This window comes from Anabas testudineus, chromosome 13 (genome assembly GCF_900324465.2).
Source record: "Anabas testudineus chromosome 13, fAnaTes1.2, whole genome shotgun sequence".
Lineage (NCBI taxonomy): Eukaryota > Metazoa > Chordata > Actinopteri > Anabantiformes > Anabantidae > Anabas > Anabas testudineus.
In genome coordinates this window covers 18,026,786-18,048,293 of record NC_046622.1, presented here as the reverse complement: position 1 = coordinate 18,048,293, position 21,508 = coordinate 18,026,786, and the positions used below count along the sequence as shown (strand labels likewise).

Genomic DNA, 21,508 nt, shown 5'->3' with positions numbered 1-21,508 from the left:
AAGATTTTGAAAACAATAACATCTATCTTACAATTCTTGCTCTAGTGGCACATGGATAAAAAATTAAATGAATGTGATATCTCAGCAAATTGATTGGAATTGTCCCTGCTGTTCAGGAAATGACTACTAAGAAGTAAAAAGGGGAAGAGAATCTCAGCACAGAATTTCTTCTAGACACAAACCTTTAATCTTTCATTATAATATAAAAAAAACCCTGTGTGAACATTTTGCTTTGAGCTTCGGATGTAGTATGGCTTCTCGTCATAATGGCATGTGCCATTCAAGATGCAGAAATTGAAATCAGCACAATCTAGTTAATAAAGTGTTACTGCAGAGTATGTGCCTCCCAATTTGTCCCTGTCTGTTTGGCTTTCTTTACTTCCTTCTTTTCATTTTCTTATATTCATTAGTGGTTAATTCATTTTCTGTTTCTCATATCGCTGTCACACTCTTCCCCTCTCTCCTCCTAGCATGTTGTTCCCATATCTCTTTTTCCTTTCTATTTTTTTGCTTTCATTTGTTCCTTCAACTTCTATCTACACCACTCTTGTTCATTTCTGTGCTTGTCTGTTGCACGTGTAGTGGTGATACTTTTGACCTAACACTGCTGGGCTTATCATCATGGTATGACACTCAGTCCCACACATGGTGTGGTACAGAAGCACCAGCTGAGTAGGAGTTACAGCTGTGTATGTTATGCTTGTGTGTCTGTGATAATTACCATGGCTGTCAGTAGGGTGGAACAGGAAGGGGATGATTAATGTTTTCACACACTCAGCTGTGATGTCCAAGTACCTGCGTGAACACTATCATCCTGCGTTGCTCCTATCTGACTAAATTATGTTATTTCCTTTATGCGCTGCCTAGTTTAGTTCAGTACCATTTGTGCCTCTGCAAAAGTGTGTAAAGACAACTCAGACACATGACAGCAAAGTATTGGTCAAACTTACCATCAGTGACATGCAAAACCCAGTCCAAGCACTAAAATACTATCCAAGCTCCAATAGCTCTGATTTTCTTCGACCCTGTGCTCTGACCCTTTTCCCAGAGGGCAGGGGGAAAGTCCAAGGATCAATTAAGTGTCACATGGCATAGTATAAACCTACATGTTTCAAAACAAACCCCCAAGAAAACCGAAGCCAGCAGAATTTAGATCAGTGTCGTCACCATTACTCTAATTCATGCCTCTTATTTGTGCCCCACAGCAGGTCTGGGATCTGGATATCCACATTACAGGCCATTATGGCTTAATTGTGGTTGTAACAAAGTGATCATGTTCCATCACGTGCATTCTAAGCAGCTGTCTCAAAGATAAGAGTCCATTTTCAATCTGATGCTGCCCGAAATCCCTCGAGGGTGAGGGTGTTATTGAGTTATTTGGTCATCTCAGGGAGATTGTGGCAGTGACGGCAAGTTGCTATGAACCAGCCTCCCCTGTTAGGGACTTGACAGGGTTAACACAAAGTTAGATTTTCAGTTGGTTTTAGGGTGAATGTTTCTGTTTATGCAGTGAAAATTCTTTCCTGGTCGTAGCCTGAGGGTGCTATCTGCCACTCTGCATCATGACGGGTAGGAACAAATAATTGAAACTAGACTCCGAGTCCATTTTACCCCCCCTCCCCATCCTCTTTACCTCAGGCAGCAACCAACTGTGTCTCTGTCCTGCTTGCCCTCCCTCAGCGAGAATCCGGAAACATTTCCCCTGTCTCTGCTGCAGCTTTTTTCAAACCTCCTCAGCCAGCAAGAGGAATGCTTTAAATTCCTCAGTCACCTAGTTCCAGTCTAGTGTCCTCATGCAGGAAATAGGAGGGTGGGAGACAATCAAAGAAAAGGAGAAAACACAACCACAGAAAGAAAAGAAAATAGAGCCAGAAAGAAATGAGAGCTGCTCTCTGAGCTGGACCCCCATTTTTGAGGATTGTAACTTTGTATTTTGGTGTCCTACAGCATGTAGTGTATGTAAACACTCACCATGTGTCTGTATGTTATTATAAGGATGTGTTTTATTTCTCTTTTGTGGTAGAAGTCTGTTTTGTGTTCTCGGTGCCAGCAGCACATCCTGTCTCAGTCAGTAACTAAAAGGAGTGGCCAGAAGGCAAAACTGCAGGGGGAGAAAACAGTGAGATAGGGAGGTGGGTGGAGTGTACAGGGACAGTCTGCTAAACTGAGAGGGCAAAGATATACACCACAGAAAGTGTGATAAGACGCAAATAAATTATGAGCTGCGTCTTGGAGCTAAAACAAAAGCTGACAGTGAGTTAGGATGTTACAGCTCTGTACGGCCACAGAAGCAGTTGTCTTGTAGCGTCACATCTGTTTTTGTTGTCACCTTAATTCAATAAAATCTCATGTGGCGTGAAAGTGCAGGAGTTTCTGTTGGGAACTTGTTTATGCGGGGTTATAATAATGACTAACTGGGCACCAGTAACTGACTTGTTCTGCAGTTTTTTTTACCTAGATTTGTGTCAGCACGGGCCCCTCGTCAGCATTGTTGAATGGAGTGCATACTCTCCCTGTAAGCCAGAGAGTGTTGCTGACTTATCTCTTGACATTTTTTTCTAGTCACTTGAGTAGACAAGCGAATTAGTGACGGTGCCCTTTTTCTGAAGCTTATCATAGAAAAACCTACCCTAGATAGAAGAGAGGCAAGAATGCTGTGTGTTTCAAATGAACACTGAAATCAATTCTTGGAGAAAAAAAATATTCTAGGTAGAAGCTTAACCAATTAAAAGTCAATTGATTGGCATTATTTATCCAGATGTAAGACAGCATATGTGGATAAACCTTTTTCCCAGTCCAGAAAAAGCCCAGGTGAGCTCTTGTTGTTCTGCTCAGTATTAATTAGCTTTACTGCTTCCTTCAGCACAGCCATGAGTGCGTATATGTGTGATATCAAAAATGTTTGGAGTGCACTAAGGCCGATATCTGGAGCAGAGGGCAGGCCGGGCTCCTTCTCTATAATGAGCACTCCTCTGCTCCTTGCTTGTGTCTGTCTGTCAGGGCTGTACTGTACCAGAAGTCTGTGTGCCTAGTCAACCATGCATCCTGGCCTCACCACCCAGCCTGCCAGGGCAGAGCCTCAGGGGGGCTGACAGACTTAGTAGATCTCCAGGCCTCAGGGGCCTTCAAAACATTCCCACTGAACACCATTAAAGTGCAGTACAATTACTGCTGATGCCTCTGCCACATAGAGGTAGGCAGAGAATGTTGCAGGACTGCATTGGAGGTCTCTTAACAGGAGAATAACAGGAGTTAGAAAGAAATGAAACGATGAATAAAAGTCTGAGGGTTGCAGTACAGTAAAGAGAGAGAGAGAGAGAAACTGAAAATGCCAAAGGAGGGAGGGCAAACATGAAGTGACAAGGGCCGATGCCACAGTTGAAGTGTATCTCACCGATGCACTGAACAGGGTTTAAGACAGGAATGTATGATTAATTACCAGTTGAAGGTCTGCAAGAATGTACGGGATGGGCATGTGCACCTGTGTGTGTGTGTGTGTGTGTGTGTGTGTGTGTGTGTGTCTTGATGTGGCTTTTTGTTCAAGTAGATATTGACATACAAACAGGCTTACTTTTAAGTAAGGTCACAGTCTTTTCCATCTAAATGAATAAATTTTAACAATCCTCATTCATTTGTGGGCCTGTGTCAGCAGTATGGATGCCCATCAGGGTCAATTAATGTAACTTTTTTTTTCTTTTTCAGAAACCACGATCCAAACCCAGGCATTCAATTTCAAAACCTGCTGAAAGCAACTACTTTGGCATACCGCTGGTCACGGTTGTCAGTCTTGAGAGGCCAATCCCAGTCTTCATTGAGAAGTGCATTCGTTTCATTGAGACAACAGGTAAGGTTCTGTTATACTGTACGTAGCAAGGAGTGCAGATGCTAAATGTCTTGAAATTCGACTTTTGTTTTCATGCATTTAAGTATTTCTTATTCCCTGTGTGCGGCATCTGCCTTCTGTGATGTCCCTTTTTCTATCTTCTCCCTGGTGGGGTTGTTACCTTCTCTTTTGCTCGCACACAGCCATTTTGTCTATGTGTCTGTATGTCTGTCATTTCTATTGTGTCTCCCTTATTCTTTATCGGGTTTGATAAATGATAGTGTTTGACTATGCTGTAGGCGTTATAGGTGGGTACCTCCAGGGTCATGAGCCAAGTTTGGGTGTTAACTTTTTTTATAACCTAAACATCCAAGAAAGCCCTTATTTGTATAATTCAGGGTGGCGTGGCAACTCCCATACTGGGCCAAGTAATGTCATTATGTACTACATGGTGCCTGTTTCCAGTGGTTACAGTTATTTTGTGCTAGACTTACAGTGAGTCATCAGAGCCACTCATATGCACTTGTGTTTAACTGGTCATAAGTCCTCTCCTCTCCTTTCTTCTCCTCTCCTCTCCTCCTGAAAGTTTAATTTATGTTAAGCATTCGTTCGTGTTGTTCTGAAAATCACGTCACGTCACGCCAAATTTCCACAAATAATACATAGTATGTGACATCAATGGTAGTTACTGTCCTGCCACTCAAATGTTTGTCTTGTACCTATATAACATTTATATAATACGTAATAAAAATACCAAACCATCCTTGTTTAAAGTTCTCTTTTTATTACCTCCATAACTTGATAGATTACAGTCAGTGTTTTTATTTTTTTAAAACATCACTGTTGCTTACTGACATGCGAATGCATTCCTCTGTAATCACTGTCCTGATTAAAGACACCGTATTTGTGGATTACTGTGGCCTTACAAAACACCCACAGCCTTCCTCTGTGTAGGAGTGTAGTGGCAAAGCTCTAGATAACAAGGCAGATGTTAACTCAAGCAGGCACAGAAATGACTTCAGAATAAAGCAGGAAAACTGCTTGAATATGCGTTTGTGTACATACACACTGGTATGTGAACAGGGTGAGTGCACATTGCACATTCAGAGGTATTTGTCACCTCTAATCCTCACACACTACTTCAACGTTTCTCCTAAATCCTTTGTTTCCTCTTCCCTCCTCCCTTTTTGTGTCCATGTTTCTGCTGATCCACTCGTCTTTCTCTCTCTGTCTCTCTGAGTACCTTCACGTGTCAGATTTGATTTGTTTCATCTTCTTCCTAACCCATATTTCAATTTCTTCCGCTGTCCTGTCATTACCTCTCTCACTGTATTTCTTTTCTTCCCCCCCCCTTTCTCTGCTTTGACTTGTCAGCTTGCTCTGTGCATGTGTGTGTAGCTCCCTCTGGTCAATATCACAAGGTAGGAAATTAGCTTGGTCCTGTGTTATTTGTGTATATATGCGAGTGTGAGAAGTGGGGCCACACACATCTTACAGTCAGACCCAATTAAAGAATGTGTTGCAGAAATTTTACATACATATTACATACCAACACATGGTGCGCTATGGCACACAGAGAAAATTACTGTGCATGGAAAGAGAATACAAGCTATGTGTTACTTCGTACGTCAGATGTGATTGATCCTGTATCTGTGTCTACAATCTGTGGGTATAATGACACAGGAAATGACCATACAGGGCTCACACCATTTGTCACTACAGTCTGAGCTGATAATGAGTGATGTTGCGAGGCTGACCCTGGACCTGCAGCTTTGACCTACATCCTTCCCTTTTCCCTCTACCTCAAATGAAAATACTCCAGCTACCAGCGTTCCAGTGTTTGTTCTTATCTGTCTAAATGTCAGTGTTAATCCTCTTGCAGTTTGTGTTCATATATCTGAAAAAACTTATGACACTAGTCAACGTGGGGATGAAAAAAACATTTTGTGGCTTACAGACCAAACTGATGCAATAGCAGTCAGCTTTTCTTATCAGTCATTCTTAGTGGTGTATTTTTGTACTGAATAAAGTGTCTTATTTTTTGTTTTTCATATTTTCTATTCAAAAGTCTTCTCTCTTTGTTGCTTCTCTTATTTGTTCTCTTTGTCCTTGAGAATAATAAGAGCAGATGTGGTATTTTGTGTTATTTTCAAGTGCTCCGAGCTTGTAGAAAAGCTGCTATATAAAATCAATCTATAGTGACTGCTGTTATCTCCCCACAGCTCTGGCTTTCTTTCAGCGTGGTAGCTGCAGTGTGCTCTGTTCATGGGCGCCGAGGTGATGAATGTATGTTAGCGTGCGCGGGCATATCTGCTGGCCTTAGGAGCCTCCATAGCGACGTAAAGGGCAGCACCCAGAGACTGCCTGTCTCCATGGTGAACTATGAAATCAGCCCCTGGGCTGCTGAACCCACAGAGATGCTGAGGTCTGGGCTGGTGTGGGATCAGCTGAGTGTTTTTAGACAGTAACTCTCTGATTTTGTGTGATTGCAACTTCTCAGGTGTGTTTTTTTTTTTTTTTGGCCACTTAAATGCTGCTGGATGTTGTAAATTCACTGCAGATGAAATTTGTTTTTTGTTTTGTTGCTGCTTCCGTTTGTGCAGTGAATGAGGATACACACACAGAAAGTTGATAACGATAATGATTTTTCTTGTTTTGCATGCACTGTTGTATGTTTTGGACATAGCAAAAAAAAATATGTTGGTAAAACTTTTCTTTAGCCTTGATGGCTAAAGAAGACATTTGTAGGGGATGCAAATGAAACATCTGCTTGCCACAGGAAGGGCTAGTATTTACATTGACCCAGGAAGTGCTGGAGTTTTGTTTGACCCTAGAGGAAGAAGATGCTGTTGTCCGTGTTGGGCCCCCTCTTTGCACTTTCAGCGTCTTGTGGCTCCTTTTCACTCTTGTCATTCACCCGTAGCCTCTATCTTTTATCTGTTTTGTTGTTCCAAGCATATTTCCTGCCCTTCTATATACCCCTCCTTATCTTAATCCCTTTATTTTTTCTCATTTTCCCTTTCATCAGTCTGACCCACGCTCCTGTGCGTTCTCATACTCCAACACTATCTTTTCTCATCCTTGGGTGCTTGTCTTATTTTGCCCCTATCTCTCACTTTCTCCCCCTCTGCTACTACACTACTCTCTTCTCCCTATCTCTCCTCCCATCCCTGTTTTCCTAGTGTCTGGCTAGAAAAGCTTTTGTGGATAATTGATTGGTAGAAGGAGGCGATCGAAGCTGTATGCCTTGACTGAGAGCTCTCTCATTTCCTCCCTGCCTCTCTCTATCTTGCCCTCTTTTTCTGCCACTCCCTATCTCCCTCACTCCCTCTGGATTCCTCTTTGTCTCCCTGAATTGCCAACAAAGTGTGAACAAAGAGAGAAATTCACCTTATCTTTTTGTAAACTGGAAAAAAATGTTAATCAACCAAAATAAAGTGAGCTCCCTCACACTAGTTATTCATCCTGCTTTTAGTTTGGTTGTTTGTATTTTCCATGTCTGAGTGAATGGATGTGTCGCTAGAATATAGGACCAAAGAGGAATTATTTTCTAGACATAGTCCTATATATATATATATATATATATATTTTATTATATTTAAGCACAGAATAACGGTCCAATCAAATTTGCATGTAAAAGGTTGCTTTTTAAAACGATGCCCTTTACAGCAGTAAATGCCTCTGATCAGTTAATGCAGATTTATTTAGGTGTGATTTCCTCCCAGATGTTTAGATGTTTTAACACCTGGGCTGGCATGGCAAGTTTAACACTAACGTAGTAGCTGATGGTGGTTGTTTTGTAACAGGTCGGCTTACCTGCTGATTAAATTATTACAGGTGAACGAGGATCATGTTTTCTGTGTTTTTCAGTGTACAAAAAAAATCCAATAATGTCTTAATGTTTCCACACTTTTTTTGCCAGTGTAAGTAGTGTATTTGAGTAAATGTACTTAATACCACTAAAGTTATGAAGAGTTAATTTTGAGTGTGGGACATTTTTGGTTATTGTTAAAACTTTCAAGCTCACTAATTAGACTATTACAGAATAGATCATTGCCGTGAACAGATAATAAAATCCAACAAGCCTACATGATAGTTTAATCTACAGTTAAATACTAGACTTTTATTGAACTTTCTGCTTTCATCATATCCCACTAGACAGCACCTGCTTAAAGGTTATATTCAAGAAAGAGTTAAACAGAAAAGTAAAATCATATATAATAGCAGACTGTTGCTCTTTTGTCTTGTATTGTTATGGTGATGAATGGAAAGTGGTTATGTAACCTATCATATTTGAATTTGCTGCATTATTCTTTATTGCTGTCACTATAATTGTTGCTATTTGAACAGTTTGATTTAAGTCTTGTGGTGAACCGTTGTCTTCCTTTGTGTGTGCTGGATAAAACGGCGCCGTCAATTCCACACCTGCTTTTTTCTGATGTGAAATCTCAGCTGCGTTGGTCAGTAATGCAAACTTGAGCAGCAGTACAGAAAGGCTGTACATTCTGAGAAAATTTGCTCCTAAAAATGAGGCTAGAAGAAAATCACGTGGCATCCTCAGTATCCAAGTTATTTTAAAGTGAGTGGCTCTGCTGTAGCCTCAGCTTGTCACAGTGCAGCACTGGACAGGCCTCTCAGCAGGCCTGGAGGAGTGTTTTATGGGTTTAATATAGTAAATAGAGCTAATTCTGTGTTTAGACGGGAGTGGAATGGGGGCATCAGAGCAACTTACAGTGTCTCCACTATTCTATATTCTATACATCACCTATTGAAACATCTCACAGTTCTTAAATACTTATAGACGTGAAAAAACACTGATCTAATTCTTTTTTTCTCCCCACCCTCTTTTTTCACTCTCTCTCCACAAGGCTTGAGCACCGAGGGCATCTACAGGGTCAGCGGGAACAAGGCAGAGATGGAGAGCATGCAGCGGCAATTTGAGCAAGGTCTGTTACTTTCCTCTTACAGTGCTCGCACATAGATGCGTACTTGTGCTCATTCTTGCTCCAGCTGTACATTTACAGGCACGGTGTAAAGAAAAAACCACGAAGACACTTGCAAGTATACGTCTGCTTCTATCTATCACAACCCTAGATCCACTTAATTAACCAGGGAGCATTAATTCTACAGAGGGAATTGGCCTTTGCTTCCTTTTAGACCATACAGCTGCCTCCTCAATCGCCTGCTCATTTGTGCATGTTCACGTATGTGCATGTACGAGTGCTTTCAGTGTGTGTCTCTATACGTGTGTCTGTCTGTAGTGGGCAGCTAATTACCTCCAGATTGGTTTGGTTAATGAAGCATGCCACGGCCGAGATAGATAGCAGAGCAAGATGGCCTGTGTATGCACATGTGTACATACTGTATAGGCCTACGCCTGCTGGAGGTTATATCTAACTCAGGTAATCAGAGTTGAAGTCCTGCATTGAATCATTCTGAGCCTCGGGGCAATATGACGAGACAATTACAGGGGAAACTACAGCGCAGGTGTCTCATAGCTGCACTGAAGATGGAATTTCTTCTTCATCAGTTCAGGAGCACAGCACTTTGGATACTCTCAAAGTGGAACCTCTCCTCTAACTGTTTAAGAAGTCTCTAATTGTATCTGTATGAGAGTTTTTTTCTCTACACGCCTACCTTTGTAAAATAAGTTATCAGAAAATGGCTTTTTTAATTAAGTGTCTCTCTCTCTCTCTCTCTCTTCCTCACACACATATACTTCTAAAGTGGTCCTCTAGTGGTTTAACAGCCTCTATGCTCTACTCCACTTCATATACTTCATATACTTTATAGTATATGAAGTATTTTAACCAAAGTGATCCAATAGTACAGTAGCAAATACGTCAGCTATACATTTGTATTCTGCAGCCTTGTCTACAATCAAAATCTTTTACAAGCACAAACAATGAATTATAACTGATTAATGTGAACATATTAACATAAAGTGTGTTGATTTGGATTAACATAATTAAACACCTGACAGATCAAAGTAGTTCCAACACCAGTGGTTAAAATGCAAAAGTTAAAGGCCATTGTTTCCATTAAACTAACTGTTCATTGATTTTCCATACTGACCAGTGCAAGCAGAGATGTTGAAAAAGAGACAGTAGCTACCACCATATCTGTTTCTCCTACTAAGTCAAGCCACCAGGCTGTATTTTTGAAAATGTGCAGTTTTTCTTCAGTTATTCAGTGAAAACACACATCAATTTCCTGCCAGCCCATGGTTGAAGCAGCATTTCCAAAGTGAGCGTCACAGCTGAAGTATTTTTATACAGATGTGTTGTTTCTGAATTCTATGGTGTTTATTTTGGCCACCTCGTGTGGGGGGCCACCCCATGTAAAATCTTTATACTCTGTGTGTTAAAATACTTAAAATGTCGTCTTTTCATTAAATGTTTTACAGACCACAACCTGGACCTGGTGGAGAAAGATTTCACCATCAACACAGTGGCAGGAGCCATGAAGGCCTTCTTCTCTGAACTGCCCGAGCCTCTGGTGCCCTACAGCATGCAGGGAGAGCTGGTGGAGGCCTTCAGTAAGTCCCGGAGCTCTGGTGTGGGGGATGATGTAGCACAGGGATGTTGGGAGAGTTCTTGGCTTAAACCCCAGGGTGTATTGGATTTTGCCTGAAATCCCTTTTCCCTTCATGGTAACTTTTCTTTAACCTAACAAGCAAAAACTCCTGCAATCCAAATCCATCCATGGGGTGAATTGGATTTGCCACTCGGTGAGGAGCTGGAGAAGGGAGGACAAAGGAATGGAGGAAAGAATATTTAAGGCTTCCAGAAGGAGGATGTGTAGATGATTGCACATGATGGAGGGATGCGGGGGCACCATGGATAAACGGCGGACTGGATGAAGTCATGAGAAAACAGTCATATGTTAGATAAACGAGGGTTCTTCTGCCCTCTCCACTGCCTCACTTTTTCTTTTTGTGTCTTGTAATCTGTCGGAATGGAGATTTAAGGCATAGCTTAGTCTTGCATCTCACCAGAGAGATTCACCCCCAAGCTGCAAGGCTGCTGTCACTCACAGAGCTTTACGTGTGTGTGTGTGTGTGTGTGTGTTAACGGCCCCAGTGAGACCCTTCAGCCGTGACAGAGACCTGATAAAGCTCCTGCAGTCTGAGCCCCAATAGAGGGAAAGAAGAGAGACTGAAAAAGAAAAGTGAGGTGGAGTCAGGGACAAGAAAGCTTCTATAGAAAGCAGCAAATTGAACTTGGCGTTTTTTAGATTTTTTTTTTTTTTTTAAACCATTACCAATCTGAGAAGTGTATGTGTGGTGGGTGGATTTTAGTGCATATTGTCATGGTGACATTACATTAAATAAGCTGTAGGAGGTTAGTTAAGTTTTGATTAGGGATGATGGATGTACAGCGGGAGGAACTGGAGCTGTGTGAAGTCATTCCACCTCAAATCTGTTTCTGATCCACGCTGACCTCATTGTGGGAATACAAACTCCGATTCGCTGATTGTAAACCATGTTTGTGATGTGGAGGAGAACATCTGCTGTTCTCACTGCTGCTCTCTGCCTTGCTCACATACACACAGGATGGACTGTGTTAGTGAGTGACGTCAGCTCTTCTGACTCACTCCTCTCTGCCATTAGGCTGAACACGCCCTAGTGTGTGTGTGTGTGTGTGCCCGCGTGTGTGTGTTTGTGTGCGCGTGTGTGTGTGTGTTTGTGCATGGGTTGCTGTAAAGTGTAGGACACTGAGATGGGTGTATGTGTGGTATGTTTTTCCACTGGAATGTGTGTGGTCTTTGTCAGATTTCTTTTTCTTCTGAGGACTGTAGTATGGAGTTCTTTTGTGGCGTTTCCATCGCTGGGATTTGTGAAACCTGTACTATTGTAGGATGGAATCACTGTGTCCTGCACCAATTTGTTGAGAGCTGAATCCGATTGGTTTCACTGCGCTCTTCAAACTCTCCTTTTCTCCCCTCCTCATCCCTCGACATCTTTCTCTACTCCCCACTTTCACTCCCCCTGAGATCTTTTCCTCACGTTGCCCTAATCTTTTCCTCTCTCCTCTAACCTCTCGTCTCTCTCTGCCACCATTCAGAGATCAATGATAGGGAGCAGCGCTTCCAGACAATGAAGGACGCCCTGCGACGGTTCCCCAAGGAGAATTACGAGGTCTTCAAATATGTCATCAGCCACTTGAACAAGTGAGTGACGGGGTCAGAAAGGGTCTCTGACAGCTGTGCTGACTGCACCACAGGTCACCTAGTCAAGTGAGCTGTGAGCAGTGACATCACCAAAACCAGCTCAGTCATGATCTGTGGAAAATTCAGTGGTTATTTAACCTCTTTGTACGGATCACAGTGGATGTTACTATTACTTACAGCAGGTATTAATAGCTCAGTCATCTTAGGTGTGACAAATTGACAGCTGTGCTCCAAATATGCCGATCTAAATGTGTGTAATTTTGAGAATGATGGGGGTCAGTATGGGGAAAAATATAATGCTGCCCATGATGAAAAGGCGTCAGGACACACAATGCATTGCAGCTTGCTGACCACAGACCCCATCAGACTCACGCTGGCCTCTGTACACCACAACAATAACCACCAGGTAGATTTAATGTTCTCTTTAATCTGTCAGTTAACATTTTGGCACCTAATGTGCCACTGGCTTTTAAAAGCAGAAACATTTGATAAAACAATCAGCAGATGAATCTGTTATGAAAATCACAGTTAATGTGGCACAAGCTGGTTTATGTTGTAGTATCATCAGGTCTGAATTAGCAGCAGATCGATGGAGGCATCCATTTTCTGCAGAATGTTGTGAATTTTGGACGATGAATTAAACTTTTTTCTCCTCTGTGTTTCCCAGGGTGAGCCAGAACAACAAGGTGAACCTGATGACCAGTGAGAATCTTTCGATCTGTTTCTGGCCTACGCTCATGAGACCAGACTTCACCACCATGGATGCCCTGACTGCCACCCGCACCTACCAGACAATCATCGAGAGCTTCATCCACCAGTGCATGTACTTCTTCTACAATCAGCCACTGGCCGACGGCCTCCCCGGTTCCCCAACCTCTACAATGTCCTCTGGGGGAACCTCAGCCTACTCCTGCATGGTTGGAGGCTACTCCTCCTCGCCAACTCCGTCCCCTGCTCCCTACGTCCTCCCTGCCACGCCTCCTGTCATTCCGCACTACGGTCCACCCATCCACCATCACCACCACCACCATCAACATCATCATCAGCATCAATCTCCACCCCACTCTCCACCTGGTACTCCACAGTCCCCGATTCCAGCCCTGCTGCCGCCCTCCCTGCACCCTCATCACCCTCCTACGGAACAACACACACTGTGAACCAGGGATCAAGGGAAAGAAGAAAAAAAATAAAATAAATAAAACGAAGAAGATGATAGGATTCGGAGAAGAGAGTTGAAGTTTGGGAAGGAACTGAAGAAGATAAATTCAAACAGGAAAAGTTGGTAGAAATAGAAATTGGGAGAGATTGAGCAAGATGCAGTATGTACAGAGAGAAACCTACATGTTTGGGAGAAGAAGGGCCATTTGAGCCCTCCTTACTGTTAGAAGACTGGACACACACCAGGCAGAAAGGGGAACTCTGAACTGGCAGTATGACCGTTCCCCCTCCTTGCCACTTTATCTGCCCTTTGTCTCTCAGTCTCACTTCATCTAGACTTGCCCTCCTTGCCTTATAGAGAATTTACACACAAACACACTAATGAAGAGCGAGAGATTGCCAGTAATTGTTAAAGGGACTCAGGGAGGGACACAGAAGTAATAAGGAATGTGCACTGTGTTATGTTGGAATTGCTTCACCACTCAACACACACAGACACACACTTGACACAGACACCAGTGGCCAGTGTGCCTCCGACAACTATTCTGCTCAATCCCTCAGCCTCTATCTGTGCTGGTAATTTTGGTGGCCAGCATGTTTTGTTTTGTTTTGTTTTGTTTTTTTTGTTTTTTTTGCAAACCAACCCACCTGCTGTACCTACCTGGAGGCCATGGCTGGGACGAAGTGGAGCAGAGAATGAGTCCTGAGCATATGTTTGTTCGTTTCACCACTGTACAGAGAGGGCTTAAGTAAGAAACACATGTTACTACTCACCCGACAGGATGTTCTGTCCTCTGCGACTTGCACATTCCAGTCTGTCAACCCCTCACACAGCCCCACACAAACAGACAAAATCAGTTTCAGTCGAGGCAATATGCCAAGCACAGGAAAAAAAATCTCAACCAACCGGATCTGCTGGGCAGCAAATTGGAGCAAAGGATTATGGGTGCTCTCACACCCTTGGCGTTCTGGGAAGGCGCCTCCTGGTCTCCTGCTTGCTCTCTCTCTCTCTCTCTCTCTCTCTCTCTCTCTCTCGGTTTGAACTTTGACCTCATACTCTGTCATGTTTACAAACAACGAAACATGGTGACAAGTTTTTTATAATTGGCTTCAATCTTGATTCTGCATCCACATTCCCTTTTTTTTTTTTTTTTATTGTGTTCTTCATTTGCGAAAACACCGTGAAACCTGAGCCTAATGACAGTGAGTGGTCTTGAGTCTGACTGGCTGACTGTGCTGTATCCACTTTTTTTTGTTGTTGTTGTTTTTCTTGTACCTGAATTTCCCTCTCTTACGCAGATAGTAGGAATAATTCCAGTGTTGGACCTCCACCTGTCATGTTGCTCCTTTAACACTGTGGTGGTTTTACAAGCGAGTTGGTGCTGCAGCTGTCATAGTAAGGACCTTGTTGAAAAAGCACTTTTGTGAGCACTTTGAAGGCATATTTTAAATTGGAGCTGCCATGACATGACAACCGCTGTTTATTGTCAGTCCACCCTAGTCTCTCTCTGGGAGCACGCCACTGACATCTACAGGAAGAAACGGATAATTCAACCACACTTCCACTGCTGCATGGGCGTAGCACCATTTTCCTACTGTGGTTTTTGTAGCATCAGACTCCCTTATACGTGCAATTGTCAAGATTCATCTTAATTGTATGTCAAGACATAAACTTAAGAGCTGTGTAAGAGTGTAAATAAGTGAAGAGCAGCAGTTTTAAATCTGGTACAGATCAATTTAGATTATATAGACCCAGACTCTGCAATTAATGCAGTGAATAAAATTGCTTCTCTCTGTTTTGTTGTTGTTTTCCTCTTACCTGTGGACACTGAGTGCATACCATTTCCACAATGCCATATTTAAATGGAGGCAATGATGACTTAAAAGAATGATGCGTAATGTAGCAAGAGCTATAGGTGAGGTCTTGACAGGTGGGAGGCTGTTTGTCATTGGAAATAACTGGTAACCACTGCTGCACAGCATGATGTCCTCTTAGGTCACGGCAATATGTCTCTGGAAATGAGACTTGAACCTGCTCTTGATAGACTGGAAATAAAATTAGCAAAAGTGTAACCACTACACCAAATTCCCATCACTGTCACATCCCATAGTCCCCGGCCAAGAGAGACAGTTGGGTCTGGGAGAGTCAGCAGCCAGAACAGGCAGTCCATTCATCCGACTGCATGACTGGAATGGAGCATCACACAATTCCTCGGCCCAGCCTGCTGTTACCGTAGAAACCAGCAAGATGAGGCTCGAGGAGAATTGCTGATCCCTGATAGAGCAAGTGTGTGCATGCATGCATATGTTTCTTTGTGTTTGTGTGAGCTCAAGACAAGCGAGTGTGTGTGCGTGTGCGTGTGTGAACTTATGTGTGTTAATGTTAAGCAGATGCACACCAAGGTCACTTTTTCTGTTTGACACTGAATTGCATCTCTATGTCTCCCCACACTGCCATCTCTGCCCAAAAGATAAGAAAAAAATCCCTTTTAACAAGTCACTGAACTCTTAAAGGAGCTTTTATCAGTCTACACTACCTATTTACTGTGCGTGCGCGTGTATGATAGAGGAATTAAGACTATGTGTTTGGGTGGGTTTGAGCTAACACGCTAGCTTGCTGTGCTTGGCAGATGGCCAGACACCAGCGTGATCCAAACAAACGTGAAGGAGAGGAATGCAGATCTCCTTGCGGTCATTACCCCGCTGTGTAACCCTGTTAGCTCGTCCAGATTACACACACACGCACTGATCCTAGAGATGGGGGTCGAGCGAGAGGGAGGGAAGACGGACAGCAAACGGGTGAATGGGATCATTATTTGGGAGACGGAGGGAGGAAGGAGGGCTGACCACTGGTACTTGTGTGTGAACGCCGGCCAGTGGCGTTCCCTCTGTATATCAATGTGTTAATACTGAACTGACTGTGAGGCAGCCAAAGACTGTAGAAAAGGGGGTCGAGGCAGAGGTTTGAAACAAAGTTTAGAAGAACAATTGAATGAAAATGTGACTTTGGCTCAGCGATGATATGTGGCTGCATTGCTTTTCTTTCTGTTTTCTGTTTCTTTTTTTTTGGTGACAGAAGTCTGTTAAGTTAAAATGAGAAACAAGCAAAACTATATTCAAATGGTTGTTTATTGGTATGTTAGGGGGTCTAACACTTTGCCCTTTAGTCAGTGGTGATAGAGAAAAAAAATGTTTCTTTTTATGTTTTATTTTAATAATTAAAAAAATACAAAGCTTTTTTTTTTTTTTTTTTAGCAATTTCTTTGTGAACGATTGAGAGACCAGCCCAATATAGTGCATGATTTCTTCCCCACAAAGGAAGAGGGCTCCACCACTCTCACTATTTAAGAGATGATAAAAAAAATATTAAGAAATAATGAGAGGAAAGAAAAAAAAATATAAATGAAGTACTGTAAACTGAAAAGATAACATGAAACAAAAAAAAAAAAACAAAAAAACAAACTGTCATTTGCTGAGTATGGTAATTTGTTTCAATGGGAATGGTGTATACAGCAAGGCCTTATGTGATCTGTATCATAGTTAATAAATCAAATCTTGTAAAACCCCTGCTTCTGTTGTCCGTTTGTTACCACAAAGCTAGTGTGTGAACCTTGACTCAAGATTTTATTCTTTTAAAGAATTGCACAAGTTTGAAGAAGAAATTTGGAGGATTTACATTTTTCCTGTGAGGCAACAAGAATTTCCAAAAGCAAATTACTGTTAATCCAGGTAATGTACCAGTGATGGAGAGACTTTTGTCTGAGATCTTCACAGACTGCACATGACTACTGCTTTATAAATGAGAGTAAACTCTTGAAATAAAATGTCATTTATTAATCCTAATCCTTTAAAATACTGTGCTGAGTCATTTTTCAGTCCACTAGAGTATCTTAAAAGCGTATAAGTTTAAAATTTGCATATAAAACCATATAGATGTCAGACTGTCACTGCAGTAAAATCACAGTAATACTGTTATATAAACGCGCTGAACAACAGCTCACATCTTTTCTGAACTCTTTCAATTTGGGGTTCAGTGTCTGGCTTGAGGGCGAGGACGATCACTGCGGACTTGACTACTGACAGGGCTAAAGTCATCACATAAAACTGTGTTGGGACTGAGAAGCAATATGCACACCGTTGTTAGTAAAGCATTTCACACTGGGATTGAAGAATTAACAGCCCTGGGAATGCATATTTATTCATTTCCTCTACACTCTTCCAGAAAGTTTCATTTTAAACAACATGCGATAGTCATTCTTCCACCTTTTGTCACTCTTGAGTTTTTCTCTACACATCTCTGTGACACTAAAGCCTCTGGGGGATCAGATGAGGTCACGGTGGCCCACGGGACCCTCGTGGTTCCTGTGAGAGTGGCCCGAGAAGGGCTCAGGCTGTGCCATTTGACGGTGATATAAGGGCTCTGGTCCCTGTGAGGGTGATGTGAAGGCCTCAGTGCCATTTCATGGTGCCCTCATCTGACCTTTTCATTGAGTCAAACCAAAGGAAATCCATGTCCATGACCTTTGTGGTGCATCTCTCCACTCTGGCACAGGGAGAGAGAGGAAAAAAAAAAAAAAGAAGAGCAGCTGATTGGGAATGAAAAGGGCAAACCCATGTGCACACAGGACACATGACCCTTGAACTCTAACCTTTAGGAAGTGTCACGAGGGAGAGAATAATGTGGGATTTGATTGGAAGTCAAATATTGGGATTGTCAACATTGCTTGACTGGCCGCTGAGAGGCTGAAACCACTTGTGGATGTCAGGAATGCCAAGATTTCTCACAAGTATTAAATGAATTTGCACAGTTTGCAAAGTCTTCAAGCAGCTGGTCCAAGTAATCCCTCACACTGATTCATTCACCATCACCCTCATCTTATTTTTGTTGTCGTTATTCTCCTACACTGGCATGTTGCTTCTTCTTGTGCATACACCAATACGCCACTAGGAGGCCGACTTGCCCCACTCTACCCATCCACCACCGCTCTGCGTGGACCTAATTGATTGGGGCCAGATTTGGATGTCAGCGGTGAGACGACGCTTTAATCCTGCGCTCACAGCGAGATGAGCGCATCTGAAGACTTTCCCCGTTCGCGTCGAGCTCCACTTCCCCTCTCACAGTTTGAAGCTGGAGGAGGAAATGGGTTTGACTAAACTCTAGAGATTGTTTGAAGAGGGCAGGAGAGGAGGAGGAGGAGGAGGAGGGGGGCTCAGCAAAAGTAAGCCGCGGAATAAAGACAAAGAACTTAATTTGAAGTCATTGTTGCTCGGTTATTGGAGGCGTGATGCGCAACTCGTGCGAGGCATGACCAAAAGAAGTTCTGAGGTAGACGAGGAGGGAGGAGGGAGGGAGGGGACATATATATGGAGAAAAGAGACTGCTCTTATGATGAGTCGAGGCACGTATCTCCGCTCAACCGTGTCTTTCTGGGCTTCGAGCTCGCAGCTGCGGCGGCGGGTATTGAATTCAGATGCGGCCTGTCTCTGCGCTGCGGCCGCTACAGGTGGAAATGCTCTTATCAATACGGTCTGTCCGAGCCTGACCGCGGGCCGATCCTTCTCATTGATGCTTTTAGGTGCCCCTGCCCTCTCTCTCCTCCCCGAGGAGCCCATTGATTAATGTCTGGGTCACAGTGCTATTTCCATATTGATACCTCGATTGATGACGGCGCTCCAGGAACAAGCCGTATTGACCAGCTGGGAAAGTGATAGGCTGCGTTTCAAACTCTTTGCTGGATGTATTTATGCGTAATGGGCGTAATGAGAGTTAGATACATGCGGGAGAAGCACGGGAGATCCAGGTTCACAGATGAATCGTGGAGTTGCGCGTTTGAGTAAATTCCCCAATTAGGGGCAAAAGATCCCATCAATCCTACAATAACAACATCCTGTTAAAGTCTCTTTACGTGGTTCAGACTGCACAGCTGGGAGATGATGGCAGCATCACTGTGCTCTCTGCCACAGGAAGATTTATTAGGAAACTCTAGTATTGCAGCAGTACAAACAGATCAGCTGGGAAGGTATAAAAGTATAATAGAAAATACACACTAATAATTGATCCAATGCATAGCTTTAATCTGTGATATCCTGTTTGTGAAATGGAAATTATTTAATGTTTCCTATCTAAAATGACTGATCTTTGCTTTTTTCCACTTATAATAAATACTAATTATCAATTTATATGCTTAACATCTGTTTATCATTTGACAGTATCACAGCAGAAATGACCACAAGGACAGGAACCAGTCTAATAACGACCCCATCATCAAAAACTCTTTTTATCCATGCAGGCAGGATGGCCGACAGAGCCCAGACTTCAGGTGCATCATTCAAGGGACAAATGTATTTAGAGGGGACAGTAATAGAAGCTACATTTAAAGAGAGCCACAGACTCATGAGGATCTGATTCAGTAGTGTACAGTAGTGATAATTACTGACGTGTGACCTAAAGAGACCTCTATAGGAGTGTTTGTGGTGGCGATTTAGTTATTATAGAGTTTTTACTTTACAAATCTCATATTTACACAGTGTCTTTCTAAAAGTTGCATTTTTTTTTTCTCATTGAGTCAAGTGCACACACTGCATAATGCAGAGCATCTCCAAAGAGAGCTGAGAGTGATGAACCTAATTTTGCATAGACCCTAATTTAAAGGACAGGGAGACAACAACATGAGTCTGCTCTCCTTGTGGAGATTGTTCCGAGGCAGAGGGCACAGTGAGGAGATGATAGCCAGAGAGGAGGGAAAAAAAAAAAAAATGAAGCGAGCAGAACTGATCCCACTTTACACTCTTAGGGTCAGTGGTTGAAATCGGCACTCGGCCTCCAGGTCCCCGTGACATGGATTAGGGGCCCCAACATATATCTGCTGATTACATCTCCTGAAGTGGAAAAAATGCAAATAATAAATGTATGAGCAACGTGCTTGTTTTTTTGCTTGATTAATTATGCCGTTTAATTCCAGATCCACCACACCGCTCCACCGTATAATTTCCCAGTGGTCTTGGCTGTTTCTTCTCTCACATGCGCTATCTCCTTTTTTTTTTTCTTTCCTCATTGCAAAATGAATCATGGATCCAACCGTCTGCACCCGGGGGATAGCAGCGAGCTGGCGAATGGGCTGACCAATCATGAGCATCAGAGGCAGACGCACGGGCAGAGGGAGGCTTTTTGTTGTGCGCTGCACTCATCAAGTTAGGAGACAACTACCGATTTGGCCTGAAGAAAATTAAAAGACAGTGTAAAGAGACAATATAACCAACTTCATCTGCGTTTGTCAATCTGTTTTCTCTCTCTTTCTACATTAAATCTTCTCCTCCCTCCTCTGTGCTCTGCAGCTTATCCAATCAGACTCTGAAGTGTTTATCTGAGTGGGTGGCAGAGTTTCAACACCATTCATAATGTCAACTGGGACCCCGATCGCTCTTCTTTTCCCAGCCTGGCCAACGCTCCCTCACCCTTCTGACAGTTCCAGGTTAGCCTCTCTCCTCTCTCCTCTGGCCCTCCTCTTCTCTCCCCTCTAGCTTTCCTCTCCTGCTCTCCCAGGGGCCCCACTGAGAATACTGCTCAGATCCAGGCCTCTGAGCCCCAAAGCCAGCCCTAATCCTCTGCATCGATTGCCCTGAGAATTTCCTCCCCAGCACAGCAGGCCCCGCTCCTCAGCGCTCACACTCTTCGACCCCGAACAGCCAGCACTTCTCTGTTAGAGAGACAGAGAAAATAGGGACAGGCACATTACCTGTGTCTTCTCAACAGATGGGTCTTGTTGATGCAGTGTTTGCTGTAAGGTGGTTATAGCAGGCTGTTCATTGCTCCTGAGAGCGCTGGTGCCTCACCAAATTTAGTTAGACTAGACTGTGATTGGGTTGATGAACATTTCTGTGGTTCAAACAGAGTTATCTGTATAGTCTTTTCCAACACAAGTTGCTGTCAGAACTGGTCTAGATGTCTTTGTCATCGTATTCCTTTGCTACAACACAGGGTGCTTGTAAATGCAGGAGGTATATTGACAGTTTCCAGCGGATCAATGGAAAGATTTTAGAGCAGTTCGATTAATTTAAGTAATCTGAGTAAAGCAGAAATTGTACTTAAATGCTCGTAATAGAAGTAATGATTCAGTGGTTGTAATAAAATGAAATATGTACGTGTTTAGTTGAAATGAAGACATTTGAAATATAACAGGTGGGTACAGTACGTAAAAGTGCTTCAGCTCATCCGACAGGGCGGGGGCACGTCAGACAAAAAAAAGTCTAAAATATACGGCTCATTGCTGGAAATCGCTGCTGTCTAAGAAATCTAAAACACCGATCTCCTAAGGATATGTTGTATTTCCATCCATCATGCTGATGAAGATAGAG

General features: G+C 42.9%; 1 protein-coding gene across 3 annotated transcripts in view; it reads left to right on the top strand.

Moving 5' to 3' along the window:
- The window catches only part of arhgap35a (Rho GTPase activating protein 35a), a 55,753-nt gene extending 39,037 nt beyond the window's left edge, over nucleotides 1-16,716 (top strand). For all 3 annotated transcript variants that reach the window (XM_026364412.1, XM_026364428.1, XM_026364421.1), the window contains 5 exons: nucleotides 3,703-3,844; nucleotides 8,692-8,769; nucleotides 10,230-10,361; nucleotides 11,890-11,995; nucleotides 12,663-16,716. In XM_026364412.1, coding sequence (XP_026220197.1) covers nucleotides 3,703-3,844; nucleotides 8,692-8,769; nucleotides 10,230-10,361; nucleotides 11,890-11,995; nucleotides 12,663-13,152 — 948 coding nt within the window. In that variant the 3' untranslated portion in view covers nucleotides 13,153-16,716. The remainder of the gene's footprint in view (nucleotides 1-3,702; nucleotides 3,845-8,691; nucleotides 8,770-10,229; nucleotides 10,362-11,889; nucleotides 11,996-12,662) is intronic.
- Nucleotides 16,717-21,508: the final 4,792 nt, after the last annotated feature.